The sequence below is a fragment of the Drosophila arizonae genome, chromosome 3, assembly GCF_054131065.1.
Source record: "Drosophila arizonae isolate 15081-1271.41 chromosome 3, UAZ_ARI_1.0, whole genome shotgun sequence".
Taxonomy (NCBI): Eukaryota; Metazoa; Arthropoda; class Insecta; order Diptera; family Drosophilidae; genus Drosophila; species Drosophila arizonae.
The window spans coordinates 12696828-12715994 of record NC_142923.1 but is presented as its reverse complement, the minus strand read 5'-3'; the positions used below and the strand labels follow the sequence as shown (position 1 = coordinate 12715994).

The 19167-nt window shown below is 37.1% G+C and overlaps 1 protein-coding gene across 5 annotated transcripts in view; it reads right to left on the bottom strand.

Annotated features, from left to right (window-relative positions):
* The window catches only part of Fas3 (fasciclin 3), a 105706-nt gene extending 93942 nt beyond the window's left edge, over positions 1–11764 (bottom strand). For 3 of the 5 annotated variants that reach the window (XM_089465613.1, XM_089465614.1, XM_089465615.1), the window contains exon 1: positions 10645–11763. In XM_089465613.1, coding sequence (XP_089321739.1) covers positions 10645–10687 — 43 coding nt within the window. In that variant the 5' untranslated portion in view covers positions 10688–11763. Of the gene's footprint in view, positions 1–10644 lie in introns of all 5 variants that reach the window. The other 2 variants (XM_089465612.1, XM_089465616.1) reach the window with 2 other exon arrangements.
* Between the last annotated feature and the right edge of the window lie 7403 nt (positions 11765–19167).

Genomic DNA, 19167 nt, shown 5'->3' with positions numbered 1-19167 from the left:
CCTAGCAACAGCTGAAGAAGGTGTGATATGATATATATGTAAGTACATAAATACATACACACATAGATACATCATCTGTATGTGGAAATGTGTTGCAAAGCTCGAGAACACGTTTTACTGAAGCGTATTCTCTGTTCCTAAGAAAAGAAAATGGGTTTGGGCAACGGCTATTTGTCATTAGACTCATTCACGAAAGTGAAATGAGTATATTGGTTTTGTGCAATGTCCGTCTTGCTGTCCGTCCGTCTGTCCGTCTGTCCGTCTGTCCGTCTGTCCGTATGAACGCAATCTATTTCGGCGCTATTGAAGCTAGAGACTTGAAATTTGGAACACATACTCGTGTATATCTCCGATTTATAAAGTGTTAAAATTTTCCCGATCCGCCCACTAGGGGCGTGGCAAATCGGAAAATGCATTTTCCGATATACCAGAAATCATGTTTGTTGAAGAGCTAGAAAGCTGAAATTTGGTATGTAGGTCCGCGCCAACCACCCAAGATCACAAGCTATGGCGGATATATCTCCGCCCATTAGGGGCGTGGCAAATCGGACAAAACTGTATCTCCTAAAGTTATAAACCTAGAATGCTGAAATTTTGCACGTAAGCTAATGTTTTAATTCTATGAAGATGGGTGAAAAAATTATATATCTACGTCCCTTAGGGGCGTGGCAAATCGGACCTGAAGATATAGTGATTTTTCGAATTCTGCTATATTTTAGGCACTATTGATGCTAGAGATCTGAAATTTGGTATATATACGCGGGTTGATCACCCAAGTCCAACGAGCTATGGTAGATATATGTCCGCCCATAGGGGGCGTGGCAAACCGCAAAAGTTTATATCTCCTACAATTTAAGAGCTAGAAGCTTCAAATTTGGATAGTTAAGTTACTGGTAGCCTCCTCTATCGATGCCCCAAAAATAATTTTTAAGCCTCTTTAGGGGCGTGGCATATCGAAAAATACCCTGTAATTTTCACATTTTTTGAGCGTAAGAATTCAAATTTTGCATTTAGGTAACCGGTTACTCGTTCTAAGAACTGGCTAAAATTGAGGAGTCGACGGCCACTAGGGGCGTGGCAATCGGCATTTACAGTGCCCGTATCGCGACATTTATATGCGTCAGCCATCTATTTATGCATTTGTACATATAAATAAGCTTAATAGATATTCATAATACAAAAGGAAACATTTTTATGAATTTAAAAAAATTTAAAAGAAGCTAAAATAACAAAAATTTGCAATTTACAAAAAAGTGTTTTCCGCGGGATTTGAACTCGCACCCAACCCAAACAGCATGTTTGTCAAAATAGCTAAAATAATGGTCGTCGGCGCTTCAGCCTACAGCACCACCGCGTCGTTTCGATCAATAGAAGTTAAAACGAAATCACATTATTGTTATGACGCCACATAGCAAAGAAAAGCCAGAGTGGTGGCTGGAAATTCAAAAACAATGCAAAGACAAATCAATCGCAACGAGATTCTTAGAATATGCTAGAGTACGCATTTATGTGTGCATACATACACACATACAAATGAGCGCGTGTATAAGGCTGGAATGCTTGATGCTATGCGTGCAGACTTACATATATACATATGTATGTATTTGCATATATGTATTTGAGGGCTATTTAAGAAGAAACAAATTTAAACTTATAAAATTATTCGACTAAGAAAATGAAAAGTATTAAGTGCCATTCAGTCAAGCTCGCACCTTCCCAATAAAATATCTATTTTATAAAAAACGAAAAATGTATGAAAAAAAAAAAAAAAAAAACATAGTAGAGGTTCGAACCTCCCTACTCTAACGTTACTTGCGTCGCCCTTAGCACCCGCGCCATTGCTTTGCTCGAGCACTCAGCTGCTAAAATAGAATAGCTTAATAAGAGAGCGTCATCAGACAAAACTACAGTAACGGCTAGAAAGTCCAGAAATCAATCGAAATTCTAAGAATGTGAGAAAAGACGCGCTTCTGTCTGTACGCATAGAATAGACGATGAGTGTGTGCACATGTATAGTAAAATCGCGCTGATCTGCTGCTAGCTTGAAGCCGGTATCCAATATATGGATATAAATACATGTATATTATTAAAAGTCAAAATTGTATAAATTATATACATATGCATGTAATTTGAATGCAATTATGCAATGATCATAGCAATAGCTATCGATGATTTTCCCATTTTAAATGGGATCATGCCCTGTTTTTTGTTGCGCACTAGACTTGAAAATTGCACTATATACTCTGGTTGACAGCGTTTGGGCTGTGAATGAGTCTTCTGCAATCGGTATCGCCCGACTGCAACGTTCTTACTTGTTTTAGCTTTCATTTCGATTAGAAATTTTACTGCTTTTTACAGTAACAGCTTTCCATAGTTCTCAAGGTTCAGGTTTATTGGTTCTGACTAGATAAGTTTTGACACTAATTTTATTTGAATGCAACTAATTGTGTTTCTAATTGTTATTATTATTTTTTAAATACTTCATATCTTTTATTTATTTGTTATTTACAGCTCATAATTCATACATATTTTAATAATGATATTATTATTATTAATTTGAAAAATCTCATTATTTATTTTTCCTAATTTATTGTATTTTATATATTATTCCTTGTTTATGTTTTATTGCTCATTATTTATTATTCATCCCTCACTATTCATTATTTATTTTTTATTACTCCCTACTCCTTACCTATTGCTCATTATTAATTACTCATTACTCATTGCTTATTATTCATTATTCATTACTCATTAGTCATTACTAATTATTCATTAATCACTGCTCAATACTCAAGAATCATTTTTCATTTTGTACATTGCTCATTACTCATGACTCAAGCCTTCTAAATTTTATTCATTGCATTACTCATTGCATACTACACTACTCATGGCCCATCACTCATTACTTAACATTCAACATTCATAACTATTTCCATTATTAGCAAATTTAGCCCTATTTAAAATTATTTCGATAACTCTAATTCATATCTTTGTTAATAGGTCCGCTATGTAGCTATGTGGGCATTTCCTGTTATATTCCATAATTAAATTAATTACTGGGGATTACAGAGAGCTTCCCAGACTTCTCATAGCCTCCTTGTTTTTTGTATTTGTGCAATACTAATTTATAAATATTTTTTGTTATTCATAATATTATTAATATTTATTTTAAGTTATGCTCGATTATTTGCACAGTTATATTGTTATATTTATCTGCCATTTGTTGTTTGGACAAAAGCATTTTGTTTTGAAATAATTATTAATTATAATTCACAGCATTGCTCTTGCATTATTTTCAATTATTTCGCATTCTGGCAGAAAGGTAAACAGGACTCCAGAGGTCGCCGGGAGGGAGGCGTGGCTGCGTGGCTGCGTGGCAACGGGGCTCTAATGCGTATATGCTCATTTGAGCATGTAAATTTAATTAAAATTGCACATCTAATTATGTTATAATATGCCAAAACTGCATTCGAAATGCTACATGCCGCATGCTACATGTCATTGCCACAAGCCATGCCCACACTGTGAAATAACAATTATGTGGACCGCCCCACGCTCTCTCCGGCGACTGAATGATTCATTTAGCAAGTCATGTCACAGAATAGATAGAAAAATAATAAAATTGTCTATATTGATTAAAATTTAATCAGTTTGACATTTGTACAATAGCATCAAGTGGCATGTGGCAAGCGGCATGTGGCATGTGGCAACTATATTGTGGGCTTTTATTAAAATTTAATTACATTTTTAAGCGGCTCGTCAGATCGAATGTGCCATAGCATAGGTCGAGTAATGAGACTTTGGCCAGCCAATATGATATTATGTATACTAATTAATTACCACTGCTGTGTGTGTGTGAGAGAGAGAGAGAGAGAGAGAGAGAGAGAGAGAGAGAGAGAGAGAGCTGCTGCGTACCGTGCGATTAGATGAAGAAAAGTTGAAACTCTAAAATTTCTGCCACACAAAGCAAATTGCATTGGCCACATGAGAATTCTGCCACACATATGGACAGATCTACGCATATATATTACACAATAAACTGGCCTTATCTGCAACCTGCCAGCACACAAAGTGTATGTGTGTGTGTGTGTGCGTGTCTGTTACACAAAATTTTGATACTGATAAGAGCTCCACTGGCAGAAAGCTTATCTAATCGCATTTACCCAATGCGACCACAACAAAATCAATGTACACAAATATGTCAAATGTATGCATGTGTGTGCGTGTGCGTGTGTGTGTGCGTGTGTGTCTGCCCCAAAAACGAGAAGCGTCCAATAATAGTGGAAATTACAAATTGTTGTTGTTGCACAGGTGCATTGTGTTATCAGGTAAACGTGGCCTAAATCAAAGCCAGCACACACAGAGACACACACATACACGAAATAGCACAAACAAATACAATCAATTGTGTTCGATTGTGAATGGCATTTGTGAATGCATTCAAACTGAAAACACAGACCATGACTAACAACCGTTTCTGTTTTTTTCTGTTCTTAATATTCCGTTTGCCAAATGAAATACTTCTAGCCAATAACTTGCAATAGCTAACTGAACAACAGAGAAAGAGAGAGAGAGAGAGAGAAAGAGAGAGAAAAAACTGTTTTCTCTCTGCGTGACTAATTACGAGCAGCGATTCGACTTGAATCGTGAATCGAATATGAGCTTGTGAATCATTGATAGACTCATACTATTTTTATATTATACGCATATATACTTATATACAATATATAAATCTATATATAGGTCGACCTTAGTTGCAATTATTGCTGCTATCAAGTGTGTAAGCGCATAAAGGAATAAAACGTATTTCGTCAAAGTCAAAGTTATTGCGGAAGCTGATTCAGATCGGGTATTCATAAATTGTGTTTAGCATGGAGAAATTTAAATAAGCTTATATTAAACTTAGCTAGAACTTCAGGCAAGAATCTGAAGAATAAGAAGAAGAAAAGGAAGAATGTGCGCATGATCATAAGAGTTGAACGATGCCAACAGATGTAGAGCGACTGAGTAATCCTGCACACTAAGAGTACTCAGCTACTAGATAAGTGAGTACTATGAGTGTTAGGGGAGTTTTGTAAGTATTGTGAATACCAACAAGTACTTCACGATTAGATAAAAGAGTTTTGTGATTATAGTTGACTGTTGAGTACTGTGAGTAAACAGCAATGAGAGTGTAGAATACTTTATTAAAAGCCTAAAATAATCTCATAGTAAACTATTTACTGCTGTGAAAAGTTGAGGTGGTAAGTGCAAGTGACTCTGACTAGATTAAAGAATATTTTAAAAACATATATATAAATGTTAGAAATGTTACAGGAAAGAAAGAAAAACTCGACAATTAAAAGTAGCTCATTATCAAATTAGAACTTATCTAGTTCAATAGAGACAGAGAGTCACAAGATTATATAAATTGAACTAACTGATTATGGGATTCACTGAAAGTAGTAAATATATAAGTAGATGGAATATATATAAATATATAAACTTCATCTATTCACAATTTCAAACTGCCTTTAGTCAATGCACTACCAATTAGAGTTGTTATATATGTATATGTATGTATATGTATGCCTACAGTTCGAACTGTAAATCAGGTCTTGTATTTCTCTCATCATTTGATGTACTTACCAGAAAGTTTTCTCTTTTATTCAGCTCTTAGTACAAATGCTCCTGTACGTGCTCATACAGACAATGCGCACAAATCGATCAAAAGTTTGTCTCACTGAAAGCCGTCAACTGTAAACTGTGCTCTACTTAAGGAAGTACAGGCTAACACACACAGATGTACGCACACGCACACGCACACGCACACTCTTGACAAACTTCCAACTTTTCTTTATTGTCTCGCGAATGTTTCATTGTTTGTTACATATACATATACACCCATACATACATACATACATACATATATGTAAGTAAGCGGGGGGAGCTTGTGTCTGCTATTATATTTAATTTGCCTGGCATACGCTTTGTCAATATCGCACCACATACCTTCTCTCTCCTTCTCCCACCCTATCTCTCTCTCTCTCTCTCTCTCTCTCTCTCTCTCTTTCCCATGCTCTCACTTAGGCGCTTCTAGCCGTTATCCAACGATCCGTATGTGCCTTTTGCCCAAAAAATTTCAACATGGCCCAAACCATGGCCAACTTCCTGTGCCACACACACACACACACTTCCACACACATGCAGATACACATCGACACAGTGACATATAAAGCGTTACACAAAGCTGCATTTTATGCATGTTAAAAAAGTTGTCTTTCGGAATGGCTGTTGTTCTTGTTGTTGTTGGCATTGTTGCTGTTGTTGTTGTTGTTGTCGTTGCTGTTACTGCTGATGCTGACATTGTTTCGTCATTTTTCAGCAAATTAGTCATGAATTTGTTTATTTTATTTGCCGCAAATACTCCGCTTGCCGCTAATGCGCTCAAAATGACAGGGGAAAATGCCCGAGAAGGAAAAACGACACCAATTTGTGCCACATAATCCGCAATTTGTGTGAATGAATTTGAAAGAGAAAATCAATAGCTGGAGCTATTGCTGCGCTGCCAATCTGACCGAAGGCATCCAAAACAGAACCAAAGCAACTGACGAAATGAGCAAATTTAGAGGCGTTAAAAAAATGGAAGAAAAAATGGGCGACAAGCAATTAAAAAGCGGAAATTGAATAAAGCAAAAGCAAAAGCAGTAGAAGCAACAGCAGCAGCAGCAGCAGCAGCAGCAGAAGAAAGGGAAGTACAAAAAAAAGTTAAGAACAAGTAACTGGGCAAACTCTGCTCGCTGCTTGGCTGGAGGCGCGCTTAAGCCTTTGTCTTAAGCCCATTCACCTGCGAATTGCTTTGGGCCAACAGCATTTGCACAACTCGTCCAGTTTCAGTTTCAGTTACAAAAATTTTATTTTCAAAGTCCGATCAAAAAAAAAAAAAAAAAAGTATATTTATATATACAACAGAAAAGAGAAGACGAAAAAAACAACAACAAGAGGTTGAGTCCAAGTCCAAGCACGGGCACAAAGCAACGCAAAAACTCGAACGAAACGAGGATGTTATGAATATGAATGAGAATTCTGCCTGTGCTGCTTCTTATATGCAGCATGTACGTGCAATTACCATACGATGAAATGCTAAGAGAAGAATATGCATTACAAGCTGCATAGACTATATAAATACGCTATCATATACAGAGGAACTATATACATACGTATGTATTAATATTAAATACATTTACAAAAATTTTATATTTTGAAAAAAAAAACATACATAGATTATATTTTTACGTTATATTTTTAAAATATATATAATATGATATAAAATGAAAAAAGAACTGGTTTAGATTTAATTTCTATTTTTATATAATATATATATTTTTATTTATATATTACTTTTTTATCATTACATCATTTTTTTTTTTTGCCATTATTTTAAAAATAATAATTATTTTACTTTTGAATGCTTGGCTTACTATTTATGAAAAAAAAAACCAAAAACAAAACTTTAAGGGATTAACTTTTTAATAATTTTAATTAAATTATTATCATCAATATTATTATTAATTTTTTTTTAAATATAATTAACTTTTCAATTTTTACTTATATTATTTTTATTATTTTTATTTTTATTTATAAATGTATATCAATCTAAAAAATTCAATTTATCTCTTTTTGTAAAAGATTTTTTTTTTTTAGAATTTTACTCTTATTTTCTCTTCTTTAATTCATTTAACGCATATTTAAGTTTTCCTTTTCTCCAGCTATATAACGTTTTTTCTATAAAAATCGTTATATGTATAATGTCTTTAATTATAATTTTATTCAGAATTTCTTTCTTTCGTAAGTTTCCATTACTTGCAAAGTTCAACAAAGTTGATGTTTTTGCATGGTGAATAATATCGATAACAGCTTTTCGATATCGATACGCACACATGCACAGACTGGATGCGATATCACTTAGCAAGTAATGCAGCAGACGGCCAAAAAGAGTAGCTGAAGAAATGCAGCCGTTTTGCATTGCCAGACCAACAAATATCAAATATTTATTTCCATGCATGCTTTTTGTTTCAGTGAGAGAGAGAAAGAGAGAGACGGTGAACGGGAGCGAGCGAGAGGCGTGCCTCAATTTGCGGCCATTAAAATGCATAAGTTGCAAGCAAAGTTTTGTTTTGCATTTGACATTTGGTTATTTTGTGCCATAACTAATACGCCGCGTATGCAGCAAGTTTTTCTAAAGAAAAGATGGGCTACAAAAATTACAGTCTGGACACACACTCTCCCACTCAGACACACTACTCCCTCTCAGTCTCTCACTATCTCACTCGCTCTCCATAGAGCTACGTCCAGCAGCCCATTAAACATTTATAATTACAAGATGCCAGCTCTGATGTGTGTTTGGCCATAAAAGAAAAATACTAAACGAAGCGAAAGCAACCAAACAATGTTAAAGTATTCAGTGTAAAGTGCCAGAGAGCCAAAGAGCAGCGGCTGCATTGCGTTAAGCTGCATCAACTTGCAGCAGCAACAGCAGCGGCAGCAGCAACTGAAACCGAATCAGAATGTGAATCAGAAGCTTTAGCTGTTGCATTTTTTGGCTTGTTTTTACGGAGGATTTTTTGCTTTGCATACAATTTGCAAGGCAGCGAACTAAAGGGATTGGGGGCTGGGCTTTGGTGTTCGGGGGGAGGCGGCAGGAGTTGTCAGCTTTCGACACACGCTGGGCGCCATTTGAAAGGTTTTGCCTGCGGCAGAGGCTAAGCACAACGTGAACAAAAAGTGTCTGTCTTAAAGTCACGTCATGTTCGTGTGTTTCATGGGGTTTTGTGCCTTGAGCGAGTGGAGAGTTGGCTTGTGGCTGTGGGGAGGGCAAAGCATACGAGGGAATGGAATGGGATGGGTAGGGGGCTAACTGTAATGAGACAGCTGCTGCTGCCGCCCGACTCTGTTAATGTTGTTAGGCAGCAGCAACAGCAGCAGCAGCATAAATAGCATCAACAGCAGCAGCAGCAGCATCTTTTCAGCTAATGAGAATGGGAGCCGCCATGTGCGGCCCTCGCTGCATGGGCTCACAAAATTTTGTGTGGCGTAATAAGAAGCACAAAAAAAAAAAAAAAAAAAAAAAAAAAAAATGAAAGAAAAAACTGAAAAACATTGAAGGATTTTAATTAAATAGGCTGCTAGGCGCTGGCAAGTTGTAAATTTAACCCAGCCAACAGTAGTAGATGGAGCCCTTTAAGGCACACATACAAACACCCACACACTCACACATACACAGACTTGTGAGTCCAGAGAGAAGGAGGCTTTCGTCTTTTTAATGCTAGGATGTATCATGAGCACCTTTATTGTACACATAACTCTTTGAGCCTTTCATTACGAACAGAATATTGAAGATTGTGGAATGCCTAAGAGCTAAGCATGCAAGCTACTCAGAAGAAGAGGAAGCAGAGGAGAAGAGGAAGAGAAGAAAAAAACCAGAAAAGTAAATTGCAGCTTAGGTGATTTATGTGGGAAAAGAACACATATTTTAAAGACCCGCATATTAGAAATTAAGAAATTTCACTTGAAGAAAATATTCAAAAATTCAAGAATTTCTTGAAACGAAATTCAGAATATATAAACTCATTTAAATTTCTTGAAAAGAAACTCAAATTCAATTAGAGTTTTATGATCTATAAACGAGAGAGAGTTAAATAGCCATGACATAATTTTAGAGTTTTATTCTTTAGAAGAAACTGAGAAGCAAGAAGAGCGCATAAAATTAGAATTTGAATATTATGGATATTCAGAATATATTATCATCGAATAAGAGATCTCTAGAAAGGGTTTCTATAATATAAGCTCTTCCCGAAATAAAAATGGTTTAATAAATGTTTATAATTATAGCTTAAAGATACCAAAATTTTAAACATAACAAATAATGAAGCTTAACAAGAATATTTAATCAAATCCAAATTGTTAATCTAACCAAAATTTTTAATAAATTTAATTTTCATCTAATCAATCGTATAACGAATTATTTAATATATCTAATATAAACAATTATAATAAAACCCTTTCAGAATCTTCCAAGCCTTCATTAATTCTTGCCGAAGAGCTAAATAACCAGACAACTCGCAACACAATGGCTTCATTAAAAGCCGAGTTACTTGGGCACATTTGACCTTTCCGGCTTAAAAGCGAGGCATGCGATGACGAAGCTCAAGCTGTTGCCCACACAAAGGTCACAGAGCATTCGCCTGACGCTTCGTTGCTCTCAGCCGAAGTCTTTCGGCAGTGGAGCCTACGAGCATGCGCAGTACGGCAAAGTATCCAAAATAATCTGTATAAACGGGTCACTCAGCATGCCGAAAAAACCGCCAAATTGTAAAAAGCAAACACTAAACGATGTGGTCAGCTTTTTCTAATAGTTTTTAGCACTTGAAAGTTAATCAATCATATTTGAAATATTTTTACAATGAGCCAGTTCAACTAGATATTTTATATAGAAATAACTAGCGAGCAGGTTTTGTATATAAGAAATGTGACACACAGAACAGAAAAAGTTGTACTTGTGTGTGTGTGTGTGTGTGTATCAATCAGTGCTTATAAATAAACGTCTCACTGCCTCGTGATATCATCTCGAGCTTCGCGCTCTTAACTTTTGTGAGTTTGGCTTACCTGCTAAGATGGCTGCCAGAAATACAAAAACGATCCGTGACATTCTGTTGTTGTTGTAGATTCTTCTTGTGCTTCTTCTTCTTCTGTTTGTTGCTCCTGTAATCCTTATGTGTGCACTTTTATAAGTATTTTATGTGACTTTTGCCCTGGCAAGGCGTTTTTTTTTTATTATTATGATTTTATGTTTGAGGTTTCTGTTGTTGTTGTTGTTTTTTGCCTTTTGCTTTTTTTCACTCTCGCGTATTTGGCAAAGAGCTTAGTGATTTTTGCCGTTGCTATTGTTGTTGTTGTTGTTGTTGTTGGTGTGCTTTAGCTTTTCAAGCATTAAATGTGTCGCTTTAGCTGAGCTGAAGCAGAGCACTGAACACTTTATGGCCGCTGCAGCCTTTGTATGTGTATATATGTATGTGTGTGTGTGTATGGATGTGAATGTGTGTATATTTTATATGTGTTTACTTTTAGCGCGCACTGTTGACAGCTCCAAAATTTGATGACGAAATTTTTGCGGGTTACTCGCTTTTTTAACCAAAAATTCTGGCACAAAATATATATTTGATATATATATTTATATATATTCTATATTTATATATGTATTTGATTTTTGTATGCAACTGCCAATTGGCACAGCTAACGCGGCAGAACGCAAGTCCGGCTGACTAGTTGGCCAAGACGCCGAGACGGGCACAGACACAGATACAACGATTGCGACTGCGACTGCGACAGCAACAGCTCCTCTACAGATACACACGCACAGCGCACGCTACCAAAACGAAATGACGTTATGAATTTGATGACGTTGAGCGTGGAACGTTAAGTATTCGGCTTTACCGGTAAAATATATACACGCACACGCACTAACACAGCAATGCGCGCGTATCTGTTCTCTAAATATATGTGTGTATATGTGTGTGGGTGAGAAACGACGAAATCGAACGAACCGACTTGCCGCCGAGTCAAGCCAAACAAAATAAACGAGCGTGCGAAACGAAACACGAACACGAGTCGCACAGCGCACACGAACGAAATGGCGTTGTCGAATATTAAAATGGGAATTCGGCTGGAGAGCGAACGAAGCGTTGAATGCAACAGTTACCAACAGACTGAGTGTATCTGTTTCGATGAAGTTGCCAAACGGCCACGCAGCGGCAGCAGCAGCAGCAACAGCACACATACACACACACACAGCGACGCCGCGTTCATTGCACACACATATGCAGCGCTCATACACACACGCATATGCAGGCAGCGCAACACACCCCAGCAACATATTTCATGTGCGCTTAGCAACATGCGCACTAAGCTAGCAACATTTGCTGATGTTGCTAAGGCCATGGCTTGTTGTTGCTGCGTGTCGTGTTCCACTTTAGCTGCGGCATCGACTGTGGCATCTTTTGTCCGTTTGATTTGAATTTGTTTGTCTCTTGTGCATGCTGCTGCTGCTCTGCTGCTGTTGTTGTTCTTGTTTGTTTGTTTGCAGCCGCAGTTCTATCTACATGTCGCATGATAATCTGTGCTTTTTGTTTGCTGCCACCCGCTGTGTGCGTTTGGTCCACTGGCAAAACAAATCGCGAACTGACCTACATGATTAGCTGCATCACAAATCGAGCACACACACACACACACACACACACACACACACCAACACACACACATACATCTAAATCAATTATGAACAGCAATCGAAATATGCATATTGTATGACAAGTTCTCTGCGGGCATCCCTGGCGCCACCTAGTTATTTATTGTGGCACATAACATATTCATTTTGCTCAGTGCCACCGCCAGCCACCGTCATCCAGCAGCGTGCAACACACGTGGCCAATAACATTAGCAACCTTTTAAATTTAATCGAACCTTCTATTTTTTCAACAAAACTCTCGCGCGCTTTGAATGCCCTTTGGCCATATTTTTGCATACGCTTAACCAAAAGCAAGGCATTGGCAAAATATATATGTATACCCTGTATAACTGGCAGTGAGAGCACGCTGTTGCAGCTTGTCTGAGACTCTTCACTTTCAAAGTGAGCTTAAATAATAATAATTAAATAATAATAATAGAGAGCAAAGAACAGCTCAAATTGATTTCTATTTACAGGGTATTTCAGTGTTACTGGCTTGATAATGTTTGTATAATTACTTTTAATATATTTTATATATTTTGTATTGTAATTTTTGGATTTTGTTTGCTTCTTCATTTTAGACTTTTTTATTTGTTTTCCCCTATTTCTGGGCGCTTCCAGCTGTCTTGATAGAGAGCAAAATTTACCGAGTAATTATTAATTCGATTAATTAATTATTGCTTCGAGTGTTTAACCGAATAATTAGACGCATTTCCGTGGTTTGACTCTTAGTTTGATATATTATTATTTGCCTTGTATATTAAAATATATTCAAATAAGCTGAAAAACACTGAAATATATATATATATATAAAAGTTTGAGACGTTAACAAAAAAAAAAAAAATAAATAAATAAATAAAAATTATATTTTAAATTTAATTTCACATGCATCAAAATAATAAAAATGTGTTGTTTTTTAAATAATATGTTAAAAATTTAAAATTATGTTTCCAATAAAATATCGAATATCAACTGAATTCTCATGTTAAACTCCATAAAAAATATAATAATATACATATAAATCAAAATAAAAAATTTAAGTAAAAAAAAAAAAATGTTAAATCAATGTTATATCAATTCTATAAAATTTTGTTTATGGATACTTGATATTTAATGTTTTAAGAATACAAAACATAAAATAAATACTTTTTTTAAATAATTTAATAATAAATAAGTAATAGACTTATTTAAGGGATTTCATCTTTTTTTCTCTCTCTCTCTCTCTCTCTCACTCGGCACATGTATAGGGCATCCCTGAGTCGCTCAATTGCATTTGCTACTAGTTTTTGTTGTTGTTGTTGTTGTTGTTGTCGATGGCTGTGCATTTTGCATGCAATAAAAATATCGCATGCTGTAAAGAATGTGAGCAGTGTGCAGTGCACTGGAAATTGTAAATTCATGTTATGGCCAGGCGACGGCACTATGGAAATGTGCGAGCAGAGTAGAGAGAGGGATGAAGAGAGAGAGGGGAGAGAGATTGAGGGCAAAGGATTGAGACTGATGGTGAAGCTGCCGGGGTATGTTGTTGTAGGGGGCTCGTCACTTGGGTGAAGCGTCGCTGCAAAATATAGTCCAGTTACTTGGGGCAATTGAGAGGGTCGAGAGAGAGTGAGAGAGGGAGTAAGAGAGGGAGAGCAAGCTAGTTGCGAACAGGCAGCATGTGTTTATTGCCAGCCAGAAAATGATGATTACACGTAATGTGTAAATGAAGGGGGCTGATGCCGGCCGGCTGGCTGGCCATCTAGAAAGCGAAGGGTTTGAAGGGTCTACGCCGAGGCGTGTAAAGCCCCGGAAAAGCAGTCGGAAAAAGCAAAGGCAAAAACTAACAGACGTTGGCGTTGCCAATGGACAACTGCAGCGCCAGTGCCACATGCAGCCAGCTCAATTTTGCGTGTGTGGTTGCAGCAGCAGGAGTAGCAGGAGTAGTAGCAGGAGCAGAAGAAGAAGAAGACGAACAAGTTGATGAAGAAGAAGCAACAGCCACAAAGCAGCCCGCCTGGCGACACGAACGAGCATCAGCCGGGGCTAGCAAACAGTTAGCAAATATATATATATATACATACATTGTCTATATAAGCAACGGGCCAAGGCAAAGGCAACAAAGCAGGAGTCGGCCACGTTGTAGTTATTGTAATTGCAAGTGTTTTGCTGCTTTGGCAAACGAATTCACAGGAATTCCAGCTACAGCTAGAGCCAACTTCAAAATAAAATACAAATGAAAATAATAGAAAATAATGCCAGCTAAATAAGCCAGAGCATTCCTTGAGTCTAACCAAAAGAGTTTTCAACCTTTATCTGTTACATACAAATATCATTTTACTTAATTACTTGCTCTCTCGCTTTGCACTCTGTCCACCTCTATCTCTATCTCCCTCTCCCTCTCTCTCCCACTCTCTGTCAGCTGTAAATTAATTACGCCAGCGATTTTCAGCTGTAAACAAGCTAAGAAAAAATGCTAGCTAGCAGATCTCTATGGCATCTGGCTTTTGTGTTCATCTAGGAATTTCTCTCTCAAAAACTGTCAAAGCTAAAAGTTTTTATACGCTTCTCTTTCTACTCAGCGCAAATGAACTGAAAGGGTATAATGCGTTTGTCCCAATTTATGTAGCGTCGGGCTGTAGCACATTTGATTAGGATTATTATCTGTATGTTCGTCAAGCTGTCTTTCGTCTTTTTGTCTAGGCACTAAATCTGTTGAGCTCTTCAATATGTTACGGATTTTTTTCAGAGTCGTTTCTAGCGTATTTTCATAGCTTCAAAAAAATTGTTAGTTCTTGAGAGTCATTATTTTTAAAAGAACTAGGTTTAATAATTTTTTAATTTAAAACCTAAAAAAAAAGATGAAAAAAAGTATAATAATAATAATAATAATAATAATAATAATAATAATAATAATAATAATAATAATAATAATAATAATAATAATAATAATAAGAATAATAATAAGAATATTAAAAAATTAAAATAAATAAAAAACAAAAATTAAATAATAATAAATAAATAATTATATAAATAAATTAAATAAATAAATAAAAAATAAAATAAAAATTTTAAAAATCATTTTCCCAATAAAAGGTTTCTTAGTTTGTAATATCTCTAATAATAAAATAACAGAAAATAATATAGGTATAATAAGAATTATATATATATTTATATATAATATTATACTGATATATATAAAATAATAATAAGATTTGCCGTCGTAAATTATATAGTACAGTAAAATCCCGACAAGCGATAAGGGATTTATATTTTTTAAGAATTATTAAGACTTTAACGATAAAAACACAAGTGGAAAATAAATCCAAATTCGACATTCAAGTTTTCATTTACCTTATCTATGAACGTGTCAATATGAGGACCTGCAATATAAGAGCTACAAAGTGAAAGAGCAAGTTTCATTAAAAAAAAAAAAACGATAACTAATCCCTTTTTCGTGTTATCGATTATGAGACCTGACTAAAAGAAAGTTATCAAATTGTATCTCATTCGTCTTTAGAGTCTACAAAATGTATATATGATACAATTTTTATTCCCTTTAAATTTGCGAGCTCAAATCTTGATTGATGGCCGAATTACACTCTGCTTTGCTGTAATCAATAAGCTCGTCCGCCTATGCTGCCTTGAAATGTTGTTTTTCAGTCTCATAACTTGGCTAGTCTCAAAGCAAAGCAATTCCCAGTTTCCATTTGTAGCTCTGGATCCAATTCTAGTTCAGTCCAATTTCAAATGCTGTCTGTATCTATGCAAACTGTTCATTATATGCAATGATATATGTACATCTAAGCATATGTAAGAGCTGCTCTGTATGCATTTTATGCTGAGCCAAATATGATATCCAATCATGTCACGCCCCTTACGGCGATGTCAACGCCCACCCGAAAAAGCCCAAGTCAAACTCATTATAATTTCATTGCAAGTCATTTCCATAGTGTTTTTCGATAGCGCACACATATCACACAGAGAGAGAGAGAGAGAGAGAGAGAGAGAGAGAGAGAGAGAGAGAGGGAGAATGTGTCTCTGTGTGCGTGTGAGTGAGATGGAATATAAAAACAATAACCTGCAGCATAATGAAATGAAAATCGCCTAGGAAGCTGGCAACTAAGCACTAGAAGCGACTCTGCTGCCACCACATATATATATAAAGTTACCAAAACATGCAAATTTAGCCAAACTGAGGCGGAGGGAGGTGGGCGGGGCGTGGGCGGACGCATTAAGCTGTCAGGCAGCTGGAATGTGAATGCGACTGTGAATGGAGATGCGAGTGGATGCGAGAGGAAGACCTTGCATTACAATTGAGTTACAGTTGGGTTTTTAGTTGTTGCGATTATTACGGGGCTAGCCAAGGGGTAGGCGAGGGCGAGGCCGAGGGGCGTGGCAGAGGCCAAGCTGAAGCTGAGCTTGCACCGCGCTCATATTGTGCAAAACAATGAATTAACATGGATTTTTTGCTAAAACATATTTTTTGCGCCTTCATTTTTTGCCCTCCCCGTTTTACATAGACAAGAACAAAATGCAAGCAAGGGGAGTTGCGCGCACCCACACACATACGTACATCTCTGTATGCGTATGTATTTGACTGCACTTGGTCTCGCTGCCACGCCCCCCATGCGACTGGTTACAGCTGCAATGACTTTTAGGCCGTGGGCGCTGCGTTGGCAGCAGATTAAACTTCGCTTGTAATGAGAATTTTTCAGCTGTTGTTGTTGTTGTTGCTGCTGCTGTGTGGGTGGCAGCTGCAGGCGACTCTTGTTGCAATTGCTGCCGTTGCTGTTGCAATTGTTGCAGCTAGAAATGTAACCCGCAACGTCAGCACGTGCAACGCATCAGCGAAGGTTTTTTATTTCTTTTCTTTTCTCTTTTTTTGTTTTTTGTTATATTTCATGTGTGTGTGTGCCCAAGGGCGGCATAGATGGGCGTGGCACGCGTTTATCACAACCCAAAACGTCATTAGTAAGCGGCACATGAAAAACAAAACTTTTATGAGCGCATTTGAAAGTCAATTGAAGGCGAGCTGGGCTGGTCACACAGATACCCTGTAATGAGCAAATGCAACAGGTGTTTGCGCGACTGCGAGATACCCTGAGTTGGTAGCAAAGTGATACAAAGTGAATTTAGAGTTAGAGCAAATCGAGTCAACAGATCGATAATTATAAGATTAAATTATCGATCACACAAGAATATATAGATTCACCTTCGAATTCACTAGAGGGGTGTGCACAACTGCGGGATACCCTGAGATTGTAGCCAAGTAATACAAAAGCTAATTTGATACTAGAGCTACTAATCGATCATTATCGATAAATTAGGATGGTATTATCGATGAGATATGAATGTAGTAAATTGATATAAAGCCAATTTTGGACTAGGGCAGCTAATCAAGCTATAATATCGATTATTATCGATAATTAATTATGTTATGTTTGTTACAATCAGAATGATTGAAGACTTGAGCCAGAAAAATTATAATAAAATAAATCAAAATAATAGTAATAATATTAATAACAATAATTTAGTATATTTAAGATATTTTGATTTAGATCGAACGCCTTGCAAACTTACGAGTTCTATGAATAACATCCCAAATTTATCAAAAATCTAGCAAATCAAAGATATATGATGGACATTTTAGCAGCTGCGCTCGGCTACCCCATATGCACATGTCAAATGTAGGGTATATTTTTGCCTGTTTTGACTGTTGGGCATTGTTAACGTTGATGACGCTGAAGCTGACTGAAGCAGCCGCGTGCAACGTGCAGCGCGCAACGTGCAACATGTTGCGGTTGGGTGGCTCCAATTGGGACTCGAGTGAGCATAAATTCAAATGTGCTGCACGCCAAGCCGAGGGACTCACAAGTGAATATGTGTGTGTGTGTGTGTGTGTGTGTGTGTGTGCCTCATGCGAGTAGATGGCGCAGTATCCGCAAAACTATTCGCACTCGGAGCGTGGCAACAAATTGAGATTTATGTGCGAAAGGTTTGTGTAAAAAGTTGCGCAACCTCAGCCAATTGTGTGCGTGTGTGCGCGAGTGTGTGCGTGTGTGTGTGTGTGGCCTGGTGACCGTTGCGGTATGGGGAAATATGGCAAATGGCAGAAATGGCTCGCACTGCGGAAAGAGCTGAAACAACAGCAAACTGGCAAAAGTTCGCAAAGTTGTCGCCGCTGCAACATTAGCCCGGGTCCTGCAAGGCGCAACAATCTCGGCCCCGCGCAGACATATGTTGGTAGAAAGTTGCTTTCAGTCGTCGTCTGCCAAAGGTTAAGGGCGCTGGGGATTTAGTTAGCTACTTCGGCTTATTTACTTCATGGCACTTGCACAGTTTTTGGCAGTTAACAAGCAACTAAAATGCGCAAAGTAATGCAAATGTTTTCCTCAAGCAGATGATTGCCAAAGTTGCCAAAGTTGGCAAAATAAATTACACTTAGCACGGGCAACAAGTTGCGAGTGCTTAATTGAGCAGCATGCTCTAAGACTGAAGTAAAGAACAAACACAACATCATCTAGCTGGGAGGCAACTGACGATAACAATGCAAGTTGCACATGTCTAAGGAAATTCAATTTGCGCAGCTCAACATGTTGCTGTAAGAAAGTTTCCTAATGAACATAGTTAGTTGTTTGCTCAACATGCTGCTGTAGATCATTGCACGCAACATGTTAGACTGAACTCAACATGTTGCTCTGTGTATGCATGTAGCTAGATCAGCAGCACTGTTGCTGCTTACATGTTGCTGGTAAATTTCCGTTGATACAAAGATGCTGCTCTGTAAACAGCAGCTATTCAGCGTGTTGCTTTGAGAAAGTTCTTGGAGATCAACATGTTAACATGTTAGCATGCTACTGCTGATTTGCTTACCATGCGGCTCTTAGCAACAAAATTCATGGCAGCTTTTCTTAAAATTGAAT